At 41.8% G+C, this 25,771-nt stretch overlaps 1 protein-coding gene across 1 annotated transcript in view; it reads left to right on the plus strand.

Annotated features, from left to right (window-relative positions):
* LAS1L (LAS1 like ribosome biogenesis factor) overlaps nt 1–25,771 on the plus strand; it is a 329,858-nt gene that overhangs the window by 50,016 nt on the left and 254,071 nt on the right. The window contains exons 5-6 of the mRNA XM_069210455.1: nt 9,469–9,636; nt 19,176–19,222. Of these exons, the coding sequence (XP_069066556.1) occupies nt 9,469–9,636; nt 19,176–19,222 (215 nt within the window). The remainder of the gene's footprint in view (nt 1–9,468; nt 9,637–19,175; nt 19,223–25,771) is intronic.

Here is a 25,771-nt window from a genome sequence, read left to right on the forward strand (position 1 = left end):
GCCAGCAAGGTGGAGGTGGAGTACTGGTTTGGGCTGGTATCATCAAAGATGAGCTTGTGGGGCCTTTTCGGGTTGAGGATGCAGTCAAGCTCAACTCCCAGTCCTACTGCCAGTTCCTGGAAGACACCTTCTTCAAGCAGTGGTACAGGAAGAAGTCTGCATCCTTCAAGAAAAACATGATTTTCATGCAGGACAATGCTCCATCACACACGTCCAAGTACTCCACAGCGTGGCTGGCAAGAAAGGGTATAAAAGAAGGAAATCTAATGACATGGGCTCCTTGTTCACCTGATCTGAACCCCATTGAGAACCTGTGGTCCATCATCAAATGTGAGATTTACAAGGAGGGAAAACAGTACACCTCTCTGAACAGTGTCTGGGAGGCTGTGGTTGCTGCTGCACGCAATGTTGATGGTGAACAGATCAAAACACTGACAGAATCCATGGATGGCAGGCTTTTGAGTGTCCTTGCAAAGAAAGGTGGCTATATTGGTCACTGATTTGTTTTTGTTTTGTTTTTGAATGTCAGAAATGTATATTTGTGAATGTTGAGATGTTATATTGGTTTCACTGGTAATGATAAATAATTGAAATGGGTATATATTTTTTTTTGTTAAGTTGCCTAATAATTATGCACAGTGATAGTCACCTGCACACACAGATATCCCCCTAACATAGCTAAAACTAAAAACAAACTAAAAACTACTTCAAAAAATATTCAGTTTTGATATTAATAAGTTTTTTGGGTTCATTGAGAACATGGTTGTTGTTCAATAATAAAATTAATCCTCAAAAATACAACTTGCCTAATAATTCTGCACTCCCTGTATTGCACTGAGATCTTGGGATATTTTGAGACTGTTTTAAAGTTCACTACCCAAACTGGTATCCAGATGCTAATTGTTGCTCCTGTCTTTTGAATTGGTAGATAGTGACCCTGTGAGGAATTACTTTTACTGTGCATTTGGTATAGGATTAAACAGCACACCTCCCTGTGGATATCCTGATTGACAGTTGGGGACCCAAAATTCAATGTAATGTGGTCCAAAAATGAGCAAAGTGTTTGGGGTGGAGTCTCACAAACTCCCTTACAGGACCAGGAGTCGTAAATTTAATTTCCCATGTTGAGGTATTGACCTGACGTAACCTTATTCTGATGCTCTATGTTGTCGTGATGTAACCTTCTTCTGATGTTCTATGTTGGAACAACATTAAACAACCTACAGTCTCTCTCTCAATCATTTTACTCCAAATGGCACAATGTTAAAGCTTTTGAACAGGAAAAACAAAAGTACCTGTACACAAATTCTATGAAAACACGTCCGACAAAAAGCTATCCATATTACACTAGAACCAATGAGTCCTGAATTTCAAAGTCTGGGTTTTACTACCTCTCTTGGGGCCAGCAGATTTCAAGTCAAGAAAAAAACGCTACCCTCCGTGATGAAAGGATGGTATATTCTTCAGTTTCAGCAGAACCATTGCCGCAATCATACCTGTGCCTGTTGTGATCAGACCTCCAAATCGACTGTGAAGCTCAAAGGAATGCTGGAGTTAATGTAGAACATCAAGGGTCTATGGTGTTCTCAAATCCACTCAAACTTCCTGGAAGAGCAGCTGTTCTCTTGGCTAAAGTGAAGTGACCCGTGAGCCGCTCCTTTGTTTTTCTCTTTTTTAAAATCTTCGATCAATGTTTTTCAACATAAAAAAAAGAAAAAGTGCTTTTTCTCCATTACTGTCAATGCCCTAACTGATCTGGAGACCGGATTTTCTCATTTTTGTGCTCTTTAATTCTAGAATTAAATCCCATGCTCCTGGCACTGAATTAGATTCAGAATTGTGTACATCAAACCACATCTGTACCATATATTCATTGGCTTGTGTTCTTGTTTGTTTAATCATTTGCCCTTCATATGGCCCAATTCTTCTTTGCTTTCGAGTATAGAATACTTAAACTTTACATATTCAATCAATTACATTTCCCACAAAATAAATCAAAGCGGTCCAGCTCATTCATAACTGTATGAATGTATGTGTGCCTACTAAAGGTGCAAGCTGCTTATATTTTTCCACAGTAGTTTCCAATGTTTTGTTCAGTTGTAGAATCCATGATGCAGGACTCTTTCTTTTACAGTCAATAGATGACACCACCAGTCGCAGAGCTGTATTGCAGCACGTTTCTCCCCAGCTGGTTCTTATACCTGAGCAGGTTCTCTTCATATGTAGGAATGTACCTCGAACTCTAAGGCACCAGAGTGTGCTGATGTCCTAGTTAGTGTAAAGAATGGGCATTGGAAGAACTTACCGTATACGCTTGGACCTTGCATTTCTGAAGACGTTCTTATCGTCTGGTCAAGATCCATTCCTCTTTTTGTGTTTGAGATGATGAATCCAATGTTCCATTCTGACTTAGCCCTGCAAGGGAGAGGACAGAACGGAGCTGTGGCTTCCTCCAGGATTTAGATACAAGTGAGACCCTCCCTCTGTTTTGTTCAATACAAGTATACCCTGAAGCAGAGCAATCGCTATTAGCGGACTTATTTGGAAACGTAGAGTTTATTGAAAGCAAGAGATGCCAATTCTAGATATATCTAAGTTTTCCTGCTATCGAAGTGTCCAGTTTTAAGGAGGTCCCATTACATTATGCAGATACCCTTTCAAAAATAAATTGGATAATTTTGAAATGCCACACTACTGGAGCCGTTCGTTGTGATCCACTTCATGTGCTCCGGTAATTTAAGATCACAGAGTTCCGATAATGAGCTAGCGACTTCATCTGTGTCCCGGGATGTGCCTTAATGGGGACACATGTTCATAAAACAGGCTTTGGCAGTGTCAATAGGTCTTGACTCTTAAATCTGTTGGCTTTACCTATGCTTTTTGCAGGTGCTATGAAGCATCAGCAAAAAACAATTTTTGGCAGTGCTGCACATCTACTGGTAAGCAGTGTGCGGGGTTATAAAACCATTAGGTTTTTGTATGGTCCACGAGAGGCTTTTGTCTACAGATGGCTAAAACTGTCTGGTAAGCGAGACCTAACAAGACGTCCTTAAAATTCTTCACTTTCCTGTGCAGATGGAAAATATTTATTTATTTGAAAATGGTATTGAAATGTGCATCTACACGTTCCTCAAATGAATGAGTTCCCCCCCAAAAACCCTTTCCATGTTGTTTAATTGTATTATATATGTGAAATTTTCCAGTCTGCAAACATTTTCGTCCATGGGTTTTCACTGTCTTTTAAAATATTTTTCTTTCTGATTTACATTCTTAGTTCAAAATATGTTGCAGTTAATTGTTTGAAGTAGTCATTTATAATGTAAAGTGGCTTTTCTATAGACCATACATATATTTTAAACATACTTTATAGTTTCCTTATATTTCATTCACAATACAAGCTAGTGTATGTTCGTTCATGCAAGGTGGTGCAACTGCTGATGAAAGGAGCTGGGAACAAAATACAAGAAAAATGAAATGTCTCAACAGCAACTGATTTAAAGGGTCTTGCTCCAACCGGAGCACAAATCTTTAAATATAATTATGAGATCTGTCTGTAGAGAGATCCCTACTCCGCTGAAAATCTATTCCCTTGAATTTAGTGGAAGATTTAAAATATTATATTTCTAGCTAAATGTTGCTGTTTTTAAAGTAAAGGAGGTACTAATTGACTGAGAGAATGGATGTTCTAAGGAATTAGATGTAGAAAGGGGATGCTGCAGTTGGGCAGGTATCTTTCATTTACTCTTTCTAGCCCTTAAAAAGACATAGTGATGTACATTAATAAAACCCCATACTACTCCCTTGTTTTTCAGTGTTTACTTACTTCGAACTGCTCCATTAGAAAGGTGTTTCCCTCCTACTGACTTGAACCTGCCCTAGAATAAAAGGCAGCCTGCCTCATTGTGTTTTGTTTTACTTCTGCCTCTCACAGCCACTTGATGCTCAAAACTGTGCTTATTCTAACTCTTCCTGACTATCACTGCCTTTCGTCTTACCAATTCCCTATCAAAGAAGCACAGCTCCGAAGCTCCAGCTAAGGCCACCATGCCCAACATCACTATTTTGATAGCAAGAGATCAGAAGGGGGCAACAAAATTGATGTCTTCTGATAGGCAGAGATCTCGGAGAATGACACAAGCCCAGGTGCGGTAGAGGTGAGGTGCGTGGAAGGCGTGTGTTGTGCTCAGATCAAAAAGGAGCAGGAAAAGGTGGATTTAGCAACAGTTATGAGAAAGTGAAAAACAGAGACAGATATGTCGGCCATTTTCCAATAGAGAGGAACAACGCATTGGGAGAGTACTTGTTCACTTTGCCATTTCTGTGAACCAGAATCTGAATAAAAAAATGTAAACGCGGGGACTTTGCAGGAATGGAATTCTACTGCGATTTAGTTAGGGAGACTCCCCAATCACTGTTCTATAACATAAACTGCTGCATCAGCTCACAGCTCTGCTTTGAAATGAGAATACATTGGTAAACTGCCTACTGGAAGGACCTCTGTTGATCTGAAGGACCACAATGACTCAGAATTCCTCTTAAATCTTTGGATTTTGAAAGTTCCAGAAGCCCAGTTGACTGGACCTCTTGGTTGCCTGCCATACGATTTCTTCCCTAGGGTCTGGGAATTGAGGAACGATCCACAACACAGAAGGATCTGTGGCCCCAGGAAGAAAATAGAATAACAGGAGGAACTTGGTGTGGTTGTGCCTGGAATGGCTAGAAGGTTTTCCACCTGAACTCCTATCCTGGTGTCTAAGAAGCCTTCCCTAGAAGTATGTCAATACTTGTTGCACCAGTGAAGAAGTTGTGAAAGTTTTGATTTAGAAAAAGTTCCATCTTCGGAGACAATATGCAGAGCTTACCTGATTATGAACCAACCTTCTGAGGCACATTTCTTTGAAAGTGGTGCTTAAATGATACATTATTAAAGATATAGCTATAACTGTAGAATTTCTAATATTTGTTTCATTTTAGTTTGGTTTATATACCAAACAAAGAAGGTTTTCCAAACTATAACTTATCTTTAACATTTGTTTTTTTTGTGTGAATTTCAGTGGTTTTTCTAATTTGTGTAATATTGGTACAGTTTAATGGAGTATTATTAAGTGGCATATGGTAGAATATAGTGAAGGACAGTGTTGTAAAGTTTACTGTGGTACAGTATAATTTGGTATACTGGAGTGGAATATATTGAAAATAGGTATACTGGAGTGGCGTACACTGGAATGGCTTGCATCCGCGTGATGTAGAGTGAAGTCTCATACAGTGAAGTGGCGTACACTGAAGTCAGATACAGAAGGGTGCCATATATTGCAGTGGCATAAAGTGTAGTGACATACACTGCACTGGTATACAGTGGGATAACATAGATTGGAGTGTGGTAAAGTGAAGTTAAATTCTATAAACATTGTAGAGTGTATTTGTGTAGACCGAAGTGGCGTATGATGGAGTGCTGTAGAATGGAGTGTTGTATAGTGAAGGGGCATGTATTGGAATATTGTGTACTAAAATAACCCACTTTGGAGTGGCATAAGCTGGAATAGCGTGCACTGGAGTGGGGTACATTGGAGTGCCATACACCCAGAGAGTCTTACGGTTGTGTGGTGTACAGTGGGCTTACGTAAATTAGAGTGTCATGCAGTGTAGTGCATTAAGTGGAGTGCTGTACAGTGCAGTGCTGCAGAGGAATGGTGTACACTACAGTGGTGTACAATTTAATACTGTATACTGTTTAATCCCTATACCAGCCCGTGCCCGCTCTTTACTACTTCAGTTCAGATATGGAACATTGGCAGTAAACAGCTTTACGGCTTGCTGGTCGTCCAATAGTCCTTTATCTGACAAATGCATAAACTGCCATCTATGCAAGGAAACTTCTGAGCATGTCCTACTTTTCTGTCCTTTGTACAAATGCCCTCGAGGGAAGTGGATTATTCCTCTGTGCAAAACACTGTCAACACAAAACCTAAACAGTGTATATAGAATGTGTAAATATGACACTTCCACGCTGGTAGTGAGCTCTGTTTCTAAATATTTGGCAGCAGCATGGAAAATCCGCAGTAGAATCATTACAGATCTTAAATCCACTGGTTGAAGAACGGTCTAGAAGTTAGCGAATTAGCATCCTTTCATAATAGTCTGGGCGAAATCATTAGTGCGATCTATCAAGGACATAAGACTGTATCTCCGAGCATGTTGTCTAGTGGGTTACCCCAATTGAAGTGACTCATAAGCCCCTTGGCGCATATAATTTTATAAATGGCAAGATGCAATTTATCTGATCAACTTATTTAAGAGAACTGACTAACTTAGGGCTCCATTTTCCACTGATTGACTTCTAACTTTTGTAAACAGGACCTATTGTATGTAGTTTCTATGTCTTATCTTATGTACAAATCCGTCTTAGAATAGTTTATATGTTTTTAACAATTGATTCGTATTATTTTAGCATTTAGCTTCTTGTATAGGGCAAGATCCAGACACTATTTTAAGAGTCTTGTCTTAATTATTTATGAAACTTTTTATGTAGTTTTATGAACCCTTTTTTTATATAAGCAGTGTACTAATTGCTAATGTCTCTTTTTACCTGATGGTCTATGGGTTTTATCCTTCTGTATGTATGATTATTTTTTAATTTCTCAAATGGTCCAAACCTGGACCGAATAAACTATTGATTGATTGAATACTGTAGAGTGCAATGGTATATACTTGAGTAAACCACAATGTAGTGTTGTACAGTGGAATAACATACAGTTATGAAGTGTTTACTGTAATAACGTAGAGCTCACAGGCATCAAGTCTTGAGATGTACATTTGAGTGGCACATAATGGAATAGCATACAGTAGAGCGCTGTGCAATTCAACAGAGTTATAGAAGCGTAGAATCTAGTGACTTACGCAAAAGTGTTGTTTAGTAGAATGGCGCGGAGTGTAGTTCTGTAAGGTGAAATAGCATACAGTGCGTTGTGATACACTGCAGTGGCATTTTAGTAGAATTGAGTGGCGTAGAGTGGAGTATCCTGCACTGTAATAGCGTACACTCCAGTAGTGTACCATAAAGTAAGGCATAGTGAAATACCGTATAGTGGATTAGTGTAAAGTGGAGTTGCCTACAGTGACATAGTGTACAGTTGTGATCAGTACAGTGTAGGGTCGACCAGTAAACTTGCATACATGAAAGTGTAATAGAATACAGTGGTGAATAATGTATAGTGGTGTAGACTGAAGTGACGTACAGTGGAGTTGGGTGAAGTAGAGTGCAGTAACGTACAATGCATTAGCGTAGAATTTAATGGCGTGAGTGGCATACTGTAAATAGCGTAGACTGCAGTGGTGTAAAGTCAGCTCTTATACACTGTTGTGGCATAAAGTGGAGTGTTATTAAAATGAGGTACCTTTAATTTTTGTGCGAAAAGATGTGAATGTTACGTTAAAAATATGAATTTTAATATCCAAATTTTAAATTTCTCACTGTCTATCATAAAGTGTAAGTAATTGTAGACTTATACATTGTTTAAAACGTAGTTGTATATTGTGCTATGGTATACCGTGCACAGGTCACCGTACACCACAGTGTATGGGGCTTAGAACTGGTGATGTGATCGGTTGATGGCCGTGTTCACCGACGCTAGAATTCAGCCATGTAGTTCTTATGACAACTTTGCATTATTGTACAGTCAGCATTACGTTGACTACTGGGTGAGGGTGTTACATTAGGTTAATTAATACATTTTATTATTAACAACCTATTACCACATTTATGAAGTAGTAATAGGTTAGGATTTTTGTATCAAAAATGCTGTGCATTATCAACATATGCATTTAAAAACAAATTATACCTTAATAACGTTGCACCCACTTGAGGAATTTCCACACGTTTTAGCAGACGGCTTCCACCGCTTTAGTTCTGGATGAGTACAAATTTTGTAGGGCTGACTGAAGAAAGTGTAAAGAAAAAAGGGGTGTCCCAAATGTGCTTTAGTGAAATATATTCAATATACAGTTTCAAAATTTGTGTTGCGCAAAAAGCGGGAGTCGTATTTAGTTTACATTCGGCAAGATTACATATTATGGTGCACACGTTTATTTTGTGTAGTGCAGGTAAGTTAAGTCATTCTTTTATATGTTTTAAAGTATTGAAATGTTGTAATATTTATTATTACAGTATTTTTTTCGAAATGTGGGGGTATTTTGCGGTAGTCCCACGGTACATAGTTATGACAAGCCATCAGCTGATTAGATAATCATTGACTTTACAAAAGTTGAAAGCAGCCATGTTGTTTTTAGGTACACTTTCCCCATGTTGTGCCTTATGCCTCATATTGTAGGTATTAGATTTGGTATTATTGCCCTAGCTAGTACCACTTTAGCAAAGTGATAATAGGTAGAGCAAAATAGTTATAACTTTTAAGGTGTTATTCGTCAAAAACTAAGGAGTAGCGTGGGAGCACTGTGGTACCCCAAAAAATGTTTCCAAGATTAACATTTTTGTTTATAAGTGTTTCCATATATGCAGGCCATTTAACAGTTAAGTGATTTTTTTATTTATCTAAGTAGCACAGTTCTTTGTAGTAATTACAGCGCTACTCCGTACACGTCTATATGCTTATTTAAATATGTAAAAACTTGAAAATACGCTTTAGCACACTGTAGTAATAAAATATAGTGTCTTAAGGTGTATTTAAATTTGTTTATCCCGATGTTTTTTTTTTTTTTTTTTTTTTTAATTTTTAATATATATATATATATATATATATATATATATATATATATATATATATATATATACACACACATACACACACAAAGTTATAAATATGCTTCCCTACCTATAAGCACTTTGCTAAAGTGGTACTAGGTAGGGAAAAATACCCAACCTAATACCGACATTAAATGGCGTGCTGCAGAACACAGCCAATCAGCTAATGACTTGTCATTACTGTGTACCTCGGGAGTACTACTGTGCTACTGGGGCCACAGATACTGCTAAATTTAAAAACTCTTAACACTTGTGAAATACGTACCCTACTTATGTGCTGTACCCCAAAGATTCATTTGCACCCAATAATATATAAACCTTCCAGATTTCGTCAAAATCCAACTGACGGTTTTCACGCTATGTGAGATACAAACGTCTATGTAAAACGCATTGGATTTAACCCCTGTTTTTGTTTGCACCCCCTAGATGAAACGCTGCAAAATTTTCAGGACTCTAAGAATGTAACGGGGCAGAAGGTCTAGAAAGTTTCACAGACATTTTTCAAATAGGTGCAAAGGTAGCAAGGGACAAAAAAATTAAAAATCCCAATGTCCTGTCACCTTTAATATAACTAGAGTGGCTACCCGTGGTGAGCTATATATGTCCGTCCAAATGTATATATCCAGGGTTACATACTGTAATGTAAACATTTCCAATGTAAATGAATGTGGTTAATGACTTGCTAACTGAAATGTTTCCGTGTTTCTCAGGTTGTGACTTTGTAATGGAATGGCTGAGGCGGGAATACTGGTCCTGCCAGTTAGGCAACAATCTTCTATCACAGTGGGAATCGGAAGATGACTCTGAGACAGAGGAGGATGATAGTGATGATGACCAGAAGCTGTCTCCGGAGGAAGAGAAGCGCCTGATGCTCGTTGGTGGGTTTGGAATATGGGGAATTGATAAGTAAGAACTTGTAGGGTTACCCTGATGTTGCCTGTATTGTAAGTGCTCCTGTGTCGTAGATCCTTCCCATGCGAGTACCCTACATATCTATTGGCTGAACTTGAAGCTGCTTTTATCGCTCCTAAGTCAGAGCTTTGCACAAAAGAGCATCTTCTCCAGCACACCCATGTCACCTGTGAATATGTGAGTCCTTGCCAATTTTCTTTGATCAGCTTGTATAGATCATAAACTATTTCTCTTGCGTTTAGAACTTCACTGACCCTGAACCTTGGCCCAGCGTTTGTTACATATTTTTAAATCTAGTTTTGTTTTTTCCTGACACCTTTTTCTTTCGAATAGCTTTTGCAGTAATTCTGCCCCCGATACATGTCATATAGTTGACTATTTGGAGTAGATGCTATGTATATACCCCACTGCTGTACTTTTGTCAAACAGTCATCTGCTGCACACCTGTGTTCTGTGTGAGGTCCCTCTGGAAATGCCTGGTTGGTATGCAGAGCAAGGGCACACCCTCACCGAAAGAGCTGTAGGATTTCATCTTTAAAAAGAAGTGTTAAGAAGTGAGCACAGGGTCTCCACCTCAAGGACAGTTTGTAACCCTTTTTCTCCTATCGAGGTGAAGGACTGTCCCACTCGTGTGGATGTTCCAGACACAAATCTTATGTAAGTAACCCCTAGAAAGATGAAGGCATTGGGTCAAAAAATGTCCTTTCCCAGTGTACAGGTCCCCTTTAATTGTATTCCGCCAAGAAGGCCAGGGCTGTGGCACTGGGGAGCCGAGGACCATCTGAAAACAGACTCTCTTCTTCCGAGACCCTGTTGCACCCTTGATTAAGTCTTACTCATCATGATGTGAAGGCCCCATGGCACCAGGCTGAGCAAGGCCTTCCATTGGGGAGTAGCTCTTCAGTCGCTCTGCCTTCAGTCAGTCAGTTTTTATAGAGCGCTGCACTATCACTCCTGAGGGTATTCCGGTGCTGCTAGTCTTGGTCAAACAGCTGGGTCTTGAGTTGTCTCCTAAAATCTGCCAGGGAAGGTGCTGCTTGTAGGTGGATGGGCAGGTCGTTCTAGGTCTTAGCGGTGATATAGGAGAAGGAACGGCCCCCGGTCCGACTGTCGTCGGGGCGAGGCAGGAATGGGGTTGGTGGTGCTGGTGTGGGCGAGAGCCAAAAAGGCGCAGTGCAATTTTCTGGTGGGACGGTGGAAGTCAACAGGGTAGTTGATGTAAGCCGGTCCTTGGTCATATAGAGCTTTGTAGGTGTGTGTCAGCAGTTTGAACTGTCATCTCTTCTGGATGAGGAGCCAGTTGAGGGTCCTGAGGTGGAGAGTGAAGCAGGTCCATTTGGGCAGGTTGAGAGTGAGAGGAGAAGTCCCTAGTTTATCAGGTGGCGCTAGAGACTTGTACCAAGCCCGGCTTCGTATCTGGTTGGCCATCTGTTTGGCTGCTGTTGGAGTCCCAGCCTGAACTGGCAAGCCTACCATATAATTGGTAGCAGAAAGGGGGGTAGCCACTTGATCAGCAAGTGGAAAGCCTTGCTTTCATCCTGCCCATAGCACGAGAAGCAAAGTGAAACAAGCTTACTTCTTAGGTCAATGAACAACAGCAGTCTCATTTGAAGATTGCAGTGACAATGGAGTTGCATTATACCCAGATGATTGTGACCTGACCACCCTCTTGTCTATCCAGATGTTTGAAGAACAGGAGTAGGCACTTGTCTTCCATTGCAACTGCAAGGCTCTCAAGAGACTGCAGGACAAACAGTCCAACTCTGTCTTCCGTGGATCCTTCCTTGGTTGTCCTTGCCATCTCCCTCCTACCCCCTGAAGGATAGTGGACTCTGTGGCTGACGGGTCAGACTCATCTGATCTTTCAGATCATTAACAGTTGGGTCAGGTGTTAATACATCCCTCCATGCTTCACTTAGACATCAGTGCAGGATTTGCCTCAATGTTTTAATCAGATGAAAATACTTTCTAGGTACTGTGAATACAGTGCTGAATACTACAAATTCTGCTTTTGTAGCTTCCACCAATCCTGCCAGCTCATGCCCTCCCCAATGCAGCTTCTGCTAAACCCGGTGCAGCTTTCACCAACCCCTCTACAGCTCCTTACAACCAGCCCCGGGTCTGATGGAATTAACAATCCACCTTCCAATCCTGGATCTACGTCACATCCTTCTCTGGCTGTTGATCTCAGTGTTCTAACATCAGTTCTAGGGCCCTCAAAGGGAGCACAGATTTAGGCCCTCATTACAAGTGCCCTGGTGTCACACAATAAAATCTTACACCAAGGTGTTTTTACACGTTTTATCCACAGAAAAGAGCATAACTTGGCTTTTACTGCATACTACACCACAATCTGCATGTTCTGGTATTTTATAGGCTTTTTTCCTCCATATACATTTGGGCAAGTTTAACCTGCTAAAATGGATCTGGCGATGCAGATGCTGTGAGACCTGGTGTATGCTGGGTTAGATAAAATCTCCACACCTCCTAATTCTGATATGGGTAGTAACAGAATATATCAGAAGTGTACGGTTTTACAGGTAACAAGTTTTTCAGTCTCCAAATATTCGCCAAAAGTCTGGAGCAGTGATACACTTACATGATGGACAGGCATCATCCTCACATGAACAAGGAGGCCGTGTCTCAAGGCGTACAAGAAGAAAATGTACCAGTTACGCAGTCTTTCTCAGACAGGCTTATGCCATCATGGCTACCTACTGACTGCATCTACAGCATGAGATTGACAAGCACACCTCTCTGCTCCAACACTTTGCACAGGAGGATGTGATTGTGCTTAACCTTGACAAGAAGGCTGAGAAATAGAAGCTGAGGATGTTGCATAACCGTAGTCCATTTTGTACAAACAGTGGTGATATTAACTTAAATCTGTGGACCATATGCCATAGTCCCAGGTAAAAGTAATCAACCTCCCCTTCTGAATTTAGTTTTAACTGGGCTGATGTTCAAGCCATTCGAACGAATAGCGTCCTGTGACATAAAACTCTTTTAGTGAAACACAGCCTTCCTGTTGGCTGTAACATTGGCCAGGCAACTAGGTGAGCTCCAAGCCATTTTGCAACTCAGAATGTTTCAAAGGAACAAGGAGATTCTCTGGACTTACTACCCTTAGGCTGTCAGAGTTCCATCTGAATGAGAAGATTGTTCTTTCGACTTTCTTCTCATACCCTATGCATCCTCTGATTACAAAATCTTGAATAATTTTGGCATTACTCTCATCTTTTACTTTTATCTGTACTGAACAAAGAATCTACTTTGGTCAGATCACTTGTGCTACTTTTGGTATCAACGATGATGGCTGAGCAGCCACTAAGGCCTCCACTATTAGTTAGATAACATCATGCATCACCCTTTACTGCACTGTATGGAGCCCGCGTTCCAAACTGTGTCAAGGCACTTTCTGCTAGGGCTAATTCAGCTTCTGGAGCTGTCTCCAGTAGCAATGGGGGAGCCAACAAATTAACCAGGAGAGTAGAGGCAAGGGTCTGGCTTAGCTGTAAGAGCCCGTGCACAAGCTGAGCCATGGACATGTTTTCCATACAATTCATGCAACAAACCTCAAGTAAAAATATAATAGTCTCTTGAGATTCAAAGAAGTGTATTTCTTTAAGCATTTCCCCACAGTACATCTGATTATATCACTACATTAAGATGCATTTATTAAAAGTCAGTGTTTGAACTTAAAAACAGTCACATCACCACCACCCTAACCACAATGCAGTTAGTGATCTAAGAGGCACGCCAGTTGTCACCTGCACCCTGTATACATGAAGCAACATCATAGTATATTAGATCAAACACAAGAGAGAGATTTGCTTAGGATCTCACAATTTGTTCAAGCACAGAAGTCAGGATTGATCCCAGTGTTTTTTGGTTTCACATTCTCCTACTCAGCCACTAGATGAACATATCTTTCTCTCTGTTGGTAAACATAAAAGCATAATACTTTGTCTTAAACTATTGCTGCATGAGTTTATATTGGGGGTGTCAGGCAAAAGCCACATAAGAGTGATGATAAATTTGGCCAGGAAGTTCTAAAAAGCCTATTTGCCTGAGCTGCTTGATGTTAACTCCTTTTTCTTCCTTCCTTTTTTGTTCCTAAGTTTGTGGAATCTTTTCTCGGGTTGAAAATGGAAAGCGACTTGATGTGAAAATATTTTTAAATTACCTTTATAGAGACAACATTACTTCAGTCCTGTTAAAAGTAGTCTTCCACAGGCCTTTCTAATTCTCATCAGGAAAAGCACAGCAATTCCACTCCTTTCTCAGATTACAGTTGAGGGTGCACACATAAAGGTGTTAGGACATATGACCTCCATACTACTGTAGTGCAAACCGCTTTTCATAAGTCAGTGGGAGCAGGTTTTGGTCCCTCCACTAGGTGTCGAGGATATCCTTAGATCGGCAATGGAAAATTCCCTCTGGACCAAGAGTAATGTGGTCACTATGAATATACATGTTATCCTTTTCCTGTCTCGTGTAAATATCTGTGCATCATTGGCAAAACTTTCCCCACACTGAATGACTTTACCAGCATTGAGCAATTTTAGGGAAAAAACACTTTGCTGTAAGCAGCAAAATGTATATTTTTTGCTAACCCATTGTGCTTCCTACCACCTTGACCCATTACTTGTCAGTCAAATGTGATAATGCAGAAACAATCTAACATCAGTCTCTGAAGCTTACCTGCTGTTAAAAAATAGACAATCAGAAAAGCGCGCCGACGTCTAATGCATGTTTAATTTAAAAGTGTCCAGCAAGCATCAGTGTATTTAATGACATATTGCCATTACAATGGTCCAGAGCTTCTTCCGATTGGTGATTTGGAGCATGTAATGCTAATGTCTATACCTTTTGGAGCCGCATTTGTAGATACTTTCTCAGTTCAGTGAGCAGAGGAAAGAATGTCACGCAAGTGAAACTACACATAGATACTAATGAGCAGCTCCTGGGATCTTTTCATGGGAGGAACACAAGATGACCTTGACTGAGGCCAAGTAAGCTAGAATGAAGAGGCAGACTTCACTAAATCTGCAGTTCTCGCTTTGTTATGCCAACTCCAGAACGAGGCTACGCATGCTAAAACAGTTAGGCTAAATGTGCATTGTACAACACAGGATAACAAACGGCAGCACATTTAAAATGTGTGTAAATGTGCTTTAAGCAGGTTTAAAACAAAAATCACAGTTCTTTATACAAACAGAAAAGATATTAGAAACTCTGACATTCTTGCTCCAAAATTGAGAACTGCATGTCCATATTCAACAGTATTCTCACCACCAATAGTCCCCGCTTCTTTATGGGGTTTAAATGTGGCCTTTACTGGACGTATGGCCCACGTTTTGAACCAATGAATTCCTGCGATCTCAAGGCACTGTTCTACAATGCAGTCTTTCCAGTTGCTATCACTTCTTTACACAGAGTACCTGAGCTACATGCCAGTGCAATAGAGTAATGATATTTGTAGGTACACACAGACTTGTATTGCATACACATTCAAAGTGCTTACTTTGTGTTGTCACCTTTTCGTATTAATCAAACAATTGAGCCACTTCAATCTGGGTGTCTGCATTGAAGGTACAAACTTGTTCACTTTAGTAACCACGTTTTTGTGGTGTTAGCACAACCACCTCCCGGGAAAGCCTTGCTTAAATCTGGGCTGGTAAGATAAATGTTTTACGTTGTATACATACTTTGTCCCCAAGTGCCAGTCACCGCCTTCTCTATCAACCCCAAGCACATTCTTTACACAGAAAAGAAGCTGACGTGCACTTTTATGGGAACACATGTGGTAAACAGCTACATGGTCTTCCGTCCATATTTTGAAAAACCCTATTGTGCAGGTAGTCATGCTACAAGAGATAGTAAATTTATCAAAAAGTGGTCAGATGTTTAAGCTGTGTACTGCTTTTGGTAGAATGCATGGAATGCTCTTAATTTCCCTTCCTTTGACTTTTGGGTCTTGCTGTTTTGGCTTTGATCTCACCATTGTGCCCCTGTGCCTGCTGCATTTTGACTTTGTTTGCCAGACGGGTGCCGACTTTGTTTCCCACTTCATGATAGCAGAGTCTGGCCTTGCTAGTACCAAGTTCGTCCGATGTATCTCGCGAGTCCACAGTTGCAGTCTTACTGCTAAGTTTCTCTAAATCCTTTACAAGAGAATCTTTTTGTGTTAACTCCTTTGCTAACTTTTCAAATGCGATTATTCTCAAGTGGTTGAGCTTAAAGTATCATCTATGAGCTTATGTCTAATCACTGCTCTGATGTCTACTCCCTTCTCCAACTCACCTGTGTAGTTAAGAGTTGAATATTCCTTGATTTGGGCTTTGACTTCATGGACCACTTCCAGGCCCTTCAGCAGGAAACCATTAAGGTGCTTCTGTCCCCTAGATCGTTTTCCATCCGCTGTTTGCCACTTAAAGGTCCGGGTCAGTGGACCGTGGTCAGAGGGTGTCAGAGCGGGATCTACTTTTTCCACTCCACAGTAGATGATTGTCTAACAGCACATAATCGATGCAGGCATTTCTTTGATGTGCAGTGGAGCAGTAAGAGAAGCCCTCCACATGTCAGTAAAACCTAGGTCTTCAAGCCAGGCATTCCCGTCCGTCGCTAGATCGGAAGTGCCCCCATTCTCTGGCGAGATCTGACTTGGATGGGATTTATTACCAGGTTAGGGTCTCCTATTAGCAGTGGTAACTCGCATATTGTTTGTCTCTGGAATGTCCCCTGTCCTATATTGTAGGCATGGAGGGCTGCTAGTGTGATGGGTTGTCTCACTCAGCCCTTCCACCACCACCCATCTCCCTCTTCTATCTGATGGAGTGCAATGTTTCAGGTTTATGTGCTTTAAACCTAATAGGATAGCCAAGTCTGGCCTTTTATTCGGCACTGCTGCATGATGGTATTTTGAATTGTGTTTAGATCTCAGTCCTTGTCTTCTTTTTAGATCCCTCCTCTGGGTAAACCTGGGAAGCTCAGTAGGTTGTAATCTCCACTGCTTATTTCTATTTAAAATTGGACAAAAATCTCCCTAAACCAAAATGTCCACTACCCAAAACAACAAATGTTCCACCCAGGTAAATGGATTCTTTCAGTGCCTCTTTGTCCAAGTCACTGGCGACAGTCTGGATAGTACTCAGATCTGTTAAGAATTTTGTTGGAGACATGTCTCCGTGAGTCATTGCCAGCTGTCTTACTGATTCAGGGTGCAGGGCTTTAGAAGCCCCCATGCTGTTGAAGCTGAAATTATGCACAGGCACAAGCTGTACCAGAAGCTCGCACTAAACCCCCAGAATTTCACCAATTTTCTATGGGAACTTGAGGCTCATGGTTATGGACCAGCCGCAACCTAATATTTTACTATCCCCAGAACAGTCACCATTGCAAATAAAAAAAGTTTCATTGTGTTGTTTCTATTGGTGCACACAGACGTCACAATTCTCAAATAGTGTTAAAGTTGGCCATCCTCTTGAACTTGTTCTGAGGTCTGAACAAGTGATATCGACTCCACACTAGACCAGTGACACACCGTTTATTGGACTTCCCAACAGTGCTATACCTCACAAAAGATCTGCACTAAATAATTATTGAAAGAGCCATCCTGAGACTAGTTTTGTGTGAGTTTCCAATATAAATTCAGATGTAGTCTGCAGCCTTCTGCCTTTAGTTTTCTATTGATTCAGGACATTCTCAGATGAATGTACAACCAGACAATGAATGGCAATCTTTGTGCTCTCCTGCAAGGACTTCCTCATCAGTGTAGTTCAGGATATCTATCATTTCTCAACCACTCAACCCAAAAGTGTCCACTTACAACACATAGCCTTTTACTGTCTCTTGGGGTTGAAGTATTGCTCTATCTGTCTCACTGGTAATCCTTTTAACCTGTGGCATCCAGTGTCATTTGATGGAAAGCAGTAATTTACACATAGGTTAGTCATTCTAATGTCTAATTTGTGTACTACTCTGCTGTTCTACTGCCTTTCACAAGGATAAAGCTATTCTTCAAAACATAATGGTCCTTTAAACTTTTGATATGATTCGGGACATTTTCCTTCCTATTTTTTTCTTATGACACCTATGTCCGGTGTGAGTGACAGTATTACTTTACACAACCTTAATTGTACTCGTTATTTATGGCTTTCCTACCCTACAAGACCAGACTTCCAAATTCATATTAGGCTGTTGAATTGTTTTTGTGATTTGCAGTTTCGTAAATACCCCCTTTTTCTACATATGCATAAGTAGTTTTGGCTACTGCAACATAGCACTTACTGGTTGATGTTACCTACAGACCTGGGTTGTGGCTACACTTTTTGTAAGCATTAGGAACTGAATGTGTGTTTCAAAGCAGATATTTTATTTCATGAGGCCATGATGGTATTATTTGCTGAGTGTTACAGGCTTGTAGACATTTTCTTTACCCCATTGCTATAAAAAGGAATGAGTAAATGGCTCCCGAGATAGGGATTCTAGTCCTTGATGCTACAACAGTTTATTTTCTACATAATCCTCCGTGGTAAACAACTTGTGTTTTTCTACATATTTTGGTGCACATGGAGAGAAGAGAAAGTAATGTGATGAGATGCCAGGTGTCACCAGGCTGCAGGTAGGGGCCACATTTGCTCGGCCACAACAACCTTGTATTTATCTTAGCTTTACTAAATTCTTTAGTGGTAGAATGAAAGCAAACACGTCTGCTTTCTCCATCACTTGATATCAGTCTTAATGTGCCACCCCCATTTTGTCTGTCACTGTGGTCCAGATCTTGTTGATGTTTCCTTATAAGGAATCTAAAATACTATTCTGGAGTTCGGCTGCTTACCCTACGATATCATTAGAACGATGAAAATGTGGCCCTTCCGACAGGATTGTGCTGTATAATGGTGCTCCGTCCTCACAACCACCGTATAAACGGTTCAGTACAGGTTATGAATTATTTGAAGTTGAGAAGCTTATTTTTTTGTATAATGATAGCATCAAACCAAATGTTGCTGTTTATAAGGAAGGCTTTCAGATAAAGAGGAAACATCTGGTAAAGCAAGTTTTCAGTGCAGTCTACAACATAAACTTTTTTTCTCAGTATTTAACATCAGAGCTAAAGAATGTATTTTGGTGTCAAGAAAGACTATAAAGGCAACTAAATCCTTCAGCTCCTTGGGCGCTTGAGCTCCCTGAGGCTCATGTACATTTATTTTTAACGTGTTAGGGGACACTGACATTTAATTGTAGCACTGTATTGTTTCATTGTGTCTTCTATGTTTTCTGGAGGACTGTGACAAAGCATAGCAGCCTAGGACAAGTCAGTCCACCCCTGGCATGTAAAGAAATGTGTCTGGTTACACAGATCTCCAACAACTCTGCTTTACTGTGCCATAGAGAGAGCACGTAGCAAGGAGAATGTGGGCTTTTAATGCTTGTGACTTGTGTTACCGATCATTAAAAGAAATCTGCTAACTGCACTTCTGTTTGTTTTTTTTTCATTCAGAAAATGTGAAGCATGTTTTATCATCCTACGTAAAGTATCAGTACAAGGTAAGTATATAATAGAAATGGTAATTTCTACATCTCGTATATAGGAGCCGCCTCTACGCTTCTCATCCCTATACATCAATTGTGGATGCAATGCCAACACTCCGTAAGAAGATACTAGAAAATGGTTGTTAAGAAGGGCCTGGTCCACCTCATGTGTATCATCTGATCTGTGTATCATCTCTTGTTTCAGCATTTTCACCCAACCTAGATAGGTGTGTGATATGTTTACCCTGCACACGGGTTTTTAATGCACTTCCAAAACATCTGTTGCCTGTGCCTTACCTGTTTTACCCGCTCATGCTGCAGAGATTTGACTTTGAAGGTGCACTACTGTGTGCTGGTGGCTGAAGCTCATGGGCCTACCTTAGCTGACGTTTTCCTGCGTGTTGCCTCCACTAATTGCACTATTAATAATTTCCTGGATGTACTCTTTGAAACCACATCCATTAGCTGCAGGTCACAAGCCAGATGCAGTAGAATCCATAAACTTCGTACCCCCTTTAGCATGTGCTATATGCAGGTTCTCAAGCATTTCTTTTAAAATATTTTATTTAAATGTTTGTCAGGAAGTACCAGGTGTTTCCCGATGTACCCCCCTTTGACGTGAACCCACAAAATGGTAGGATACAGTATATAACTTATTAACCATGTAAACTAGTTAGTATGTGTCAGTCAAGTGCACTACTCAGAGTGTAGGTCATACCTTGTAGGGTGTTGTCCAGAATGCGGCGTATGTTGCTTATATCATGCCTGTGTGCTAAGACCTGCTTGCTGTCTAGAATCAGATGCACTCTGTAAGGAAATGCCTCCTTGGCATTGTTACCCCCTGACTTTTTGCCTTTGCTGATGCTATGTTTTGATTTGAAAGTGTGCTGAGGCCTGCTAACCAGGCCCCAGCACCAGTGTTCTTTCCCTAACCTGTACCTTTATTTTCACAATTGGCACACCCTGGCATCCAGGTAAGTCCCTTGTAACTGGTACCCCTGGTACCAAGGGCCCTGATGCCAGGGAAGGTCTCTAAGGGCTGCAGCATATCTTATGCCACCCTGGGGATCCCTCACTCAGCACAGACACACTGCTTGCCAGCTTGTGTGTGCTGGTGAGGGCAAAACGAGTAAGTCGACATGGCACTCCCCTCAGGGTGCCATGCCAGCCTCACACTGCCTATGCAGTATAGATAAGTCACCCCTCTAGCAGGCCTTACAGCCTTAAGGCAGGGTGCACTATACCATAGGTGAGGGCACCAGTGCATGAGCACTGTGCCTCTAAGTGTCTAAGCAAAACCTTAGACATTGTAAATGCAGGGTAGCCATAAGAGTATATGGTCTGGGAGTCTGTCAAACACAAACTCCACAGCACCATAATGGCTACACTGAAAACTGGGAAGTTTGGTATCAAACTTCTCAGCACAATAAATGCACACTGATGCCAGTGTACATTTTATTGTAACATACACCCCAGAGGGCACCTTAGAGGTGCCCCCTGAAACCTTAACCAACTACCTGTGTAGGCTGACTGGTTTTAGCAGCCTGCCACACTTGAGACATGTTGCTGGCCACATGGGGAGAGTGCCTTTGTCACTCTGTGGCTAGTAACAAAGCCTGCACTGGGTGGAAATGCTTATTACCTCCCCCTTGCAGGAGCTGTAACACCTGGCGGTGAGCCTCAAAGGCTCACCCCCTTTGTTACTGCACCACAGGGCACTCCAGCTAGTGGAGGTGCCCGCCCACTCTGGCCACGGCCCCACTTTTGGCGGCAAGGCCGGAGGAAATAATGAGAATAACAAGGAGGAGTCACTGGCCAGTCAGGACAGCCCCTAAGGTGTCCTGAACTGAGGTGACTCTAACTTTTAGAAATCCTCCATCTTACAGATGGAGGATTCCCCCAATAGGGATAGGAATGTGACCCCCTCCCCTTGAGAGGAGGCACAAAGAGGGTGTACCCACCCTCAGGGCTAGTAGCCATTGGCTACTAACCCCCCAGACCTAAACACGCCCTTAAATTTAGTATTTAAGGGCTCCCCTGAACCTAGGAACTCAGATTCCTGCAACCTAAGAAGAAGAGGACTGCTGAGCTGAAAAACCCTGCAGAGAAGACGGAGACACCAACTGCCTTGGCCCCAGCTCTACCGGCCTGTCTCCCCCCCCCCCCTTCGGAAGAAAACTGCTCCAGCGACGCTTTCCCCAGGACCAGCGACCTCTGAATCCTCAGAGGACTGCCCTGCTCTAAAAGGACCAAGAAACTCCCGAGAACAGCGGCCCTGTTCACCCAAGACTGGAGAAGTGTGGCTCAATGGTTAGAGCGGCAGACCCTGAAGCAGAGATCTGGCTCAAGACCAGGGTTCAAGTCCCGCTTCGGCAGGTCTTGGGCTCAATTCCCCTTGACCAGATAATTCTCGCCTCGGTGCCTAATCTAATTCATGGGTCCCACTCTGCAACTCTGGGCAATAGCTTGCTTAATCTCCACAACGGCCCCAACAGCGCTTGGATGCCTGGCTTCACCCTGGGGGTGCTCAGGAGTGGGGGCCTCACAGGGAAAAGCCAGGAGGGGTTCCATAGCGGTATGAGTACAGCGCCTTGAGACCCTAACGGGTGAGTAGTGCGCTATACAAGTGCTAATTTACATTTTACATTTACAAGAATGCAACTTTGTTTCCAAAGGAGCAGCTTAAAGACAACAGCGTTTCCCGCCAGAAGCATGAGACTTGCAACTCTGCACCCGACGACCCCGACTCGACTGGTGGAGAAACAACGCTTCAGGGAGGACTCCCCGGCGACTCCGAGACTGTGAGTAACCAAAGTTGTCCCCCCTGAGCCCCCACAGCGACGCCTGCAGAGGGAATCCCGAGGCTCCCCCTGACCACGGCTGCCTGACTCCCAGATCCCGACGCCTGGAAAAGACCCTGCACCCGCAACCCCCAGGACCTGATGGATCGGAACTTCAGTGCAGGAGTGACCCCCAGGAGGCCCTCTCCCTTGCCCAGGTGGTGGCTACCCCGAGGAGCCCCCCCCCCCTTGCCTGCCTGCATCGCTGAAGAGACCCCTTGGTCTCCCATTGATTCCTATTATAAACCCGACGATTGTTTGCACACTGCACCCGGCGCCCCCCGCGCTACTGAGGGTGTACTTTCTGTGTGGACTTGTGTCCCCCCCGGTGCCCTACAAAACCCCCCTGGTCTGCCCTCCGAGGACGTGGGTACTTACCTGCTGGCAGACTGGAACCGGGGCACCCCCTTCTCCATTGAAGCCTATGCGTTTTGGGCACCACTTTGAACTCTGCACCTGACCGGCCCTGAGCTGCTGGTGTGGTAACTTTGGGGTTGCTCTGAACCCCCAACGGTGGGCTACCTTGGACCCCAATTTTAACCCCGTAGGTGGTTTACTTACCTGCAAGAACTAACAATTACTTACTCCCCCTAGGAACTGTGAAAATTGCACTGTCTAGTTTTAAAATAGCTATATGTGTTTTATTTGAAAAGTATATATGCTATTGTGATTATTCAAAGTTCCTAAAGTACTTACCTGCAATACCTTTCATGCAAAGTATTACATGTAGAATTTGAACCTGTGGTTCTTAAAATAAATTAAGAACAGATATTTTTCTATTCAAAAACCTATTGGCCTGGAATTGTCTCCGAGTGTGTGTTCCTCATTTATTGCCTGTGTGTATGTACAACAAATGCTTAACACTACTCCTTTGATAAGCCTACTGCTCGACCACACTACCACAAAATAGAGCATTAGTATTATCTCTTTTTGCCACTATCTTACCTCTAAGGGGAACCCTTGGACTCTGTGCATACTATTCCTTACTTTGAAATAGTGCATACAGAGCCAACTTTCTACACACTCCTAGTGAGTGTTTTATGCCTGGAAGGCTTTCTCAGCTCTCATTCCCCAATGTATAGTAAAAGTACCAGACAACAGATACAGTCCTCCCTCACAGCAGGCTGGATATAAAGTGTGAGCCATCACTCCCCTCTCTTATGCCAGACTCTGTGTCTCACTGACACAAGAATGATATCTTTGTAATAGTTGTTCCTCACACCCACTGCTTCAACTGCTGCATTCATTTGACCCTGGAAAATTCACTTAACCCATTCCAAATACATAATTGGTCTAGTCCTCTGAATAAAACTTCAATGCTTATGTATTCTTGATAATCGATACTACATATATTACCTAGTTTGTGGCCTCCACTGTCAACTGAGACCTATAATTACCTCCCCCCCACCCCCCTGTACTCACAGGCTGTGCTGCTTACATGAACCCACTCTTCCGCCATGTACACGCCAGACTGGTGATGTGAGTGAGTTGTAACAGCAGCTGCATTGTATGTTCCTGTGGATATCATTTTAGTAGAAATGCATTGTAGGGAATTCTTCTGCTCATCTGAGCTGGAGCTTCTTCAGAGCACTGACTCTCCTTTAAAGTAAGGAAGAGACCATCTCTCCATGTGCTTTGTTTTGCCATTTCACTGCACATTTCAGACACATAGATACGCATAGGCCTATATGTGTTGTCTTTCATCACTTGTGGTATTGTAAAGGTATAAACATACACCTCACTGGTGGCAGCCACAACATATAGGAAGAATGGGGAGATAAATAAAGTTACTTTAAACACATGAAATTGAGATTGGCTTGATCCACACTATTCTTTTGTCAGGGGTTAACGTGTTACTCTTCCTGTCAGGTAGCCATATCAGCCTGACGCCTTTGACCTGTCATTACTTTAACTTTGCCTTGTACTCTTCTACTCGTACACTGAACTTCATGGTTCTGCCTCCTTAATTTTGGTTGCCCATTTCCTACCCAGACAGAACTTTGTCAGCATTTGCATTTTACTTGCCAGCATTACTTTTTGGGTGTTTTAAAGTATGCCTTGGTAGCTGTGGAGCCCAGACGGGACAGGTCCTCAAAGATGTGCAGATAAAGATGCTTGTGCCCACAAGCCTTTCTGATGTAAAGGGAAGTGAGACCGACCTTGACAGCCACTAGTCCAGGGACGTTCCCAGGTCTAATCATAGCTATTCCAAAACATCACCATTACCTGGCTTAATTTGTATAAACACAGATAATTTAATGCATATGCTTATATTGCTGAGTTTATCAATTAAACATTTGATTGAACCGTGGTAAAGGACCGGCCTAGTATTGCCACTGGTGTACTTGCTCTGGTAACAAACTAGCTGAAGGGTCCCAGGTCAAATATTAAAATGTTTTTGTCTGAAAAAAAGTATTCATGAATTTGCTTTTAGCTCGTTGTTTCCATACTTAGCTGTTCCGGATGTGCTGTGATGTACTGTTCACTGATGGTAATGGTGTGTCTGTTTAATAATTGTATACTAGTTGCTGCATTTAAAGTCCCCACATATTTATAAAGAGATTGACCATTCTATAAAACTGTTAAATAAATAAAAGTTTGCTACATCAAGTTGTTTGCTCTTTTGTGGCACTCAATGTGACTTAAACAGAACTAGGTTTGGAAGGCACACAAGACAGGCAAAGCGTACTGATCATCTTAACACCACTGATTTATTCACAACCATTTTTGCTCCTATTTGATGCACAAAAAAACTGCACAAATAATGAATGTACATTAATGGATTTACACTTACAAAGTTATCATTTCGAAATCACTACAGTCAGATTTTTCTCAGATTATCAAAAGATTGAATCAAAAGCATAGTCACTTAAGCAGTTTCTGTGTTTAATAATTAAAATCCTCATTAGTGATCGAGTAGTTTTCAATCAGAGTGGGTGTCAAGTGTTGATTGTGGCTGATCTACTGATTCTTGATTTCGTCATAAATGCACAAATATGGCGGAAAACCAATGACATTATTTCGCTCTAAAATGTTGGCTGGTGTCTACACTTTAGGTTGCTGGTCCTTGGTAGCATCCTTCACCAGGTTATCTTCTAGTCTCCAAACTTTGAATGAACATGAAAGATTTTGTTATACTTTGCAAAGTGTGTTCGTGGAAACTGTGGTTATTTGATCATTCCAAGGTGTTATGTTCATTATTATTTCATATTCTTTGTTCTAGTTGTTGCATGTTCTTTTTGTGTTTAGGAAATGGTTGGGAGTTTCTCGTTACCTATTAAACACAGAGTGGTGAGCTTCATTCAAGGTGACTGTGGAAGGATGATGTTTCCACTGACCTCTGGGGGCAGTTACTGATGGTAGTCGGTTTGTGCGTACTATAAAAATACTTCCTGTTTGCACCTCCTTCCGGCTCGTCGCTGCACTTTACCAATACATGATCAGTTTGAATTCACTACAAGCCTCTTTCCATCCTTGATGGTTCCATTGAACTGTCCTATCAAATGCACTCCACTTCCAGATCCAGTTCCCTTTTTTTTCAAAACATTGTAATATGCACTTCATTCAAGTTGTCTCATGGCTCACTTACCCTTCTGCGTGTTTGCTACTGCTCTGTGGTCTTGCGCTTTTTGGGGCTGACTGCCCACGCTCAACTAATAAGTAATTGTCACATGTTTTCACCAAATTTCCAGCCTGCAACCTTAATATTACTACAATACACACT

The sequence above is a fragment of the Pleurodeles waltl genome, chromosome 2_1 (assembly GCF_031143425.1).
Source record: "Pleurodeles waltl isolate 20211129_DDA chromosome 2_1, aPleWal1.hap1.20221129, whole genome shotgun sequence".
Classification (NCBI taxonomy): domain Eukaryota; kingdom Metazoa; phylum Chordata; class Amphibia; order Caudata; family Salamandridae; genus Pleurodeles; species Pleurodeles waltl.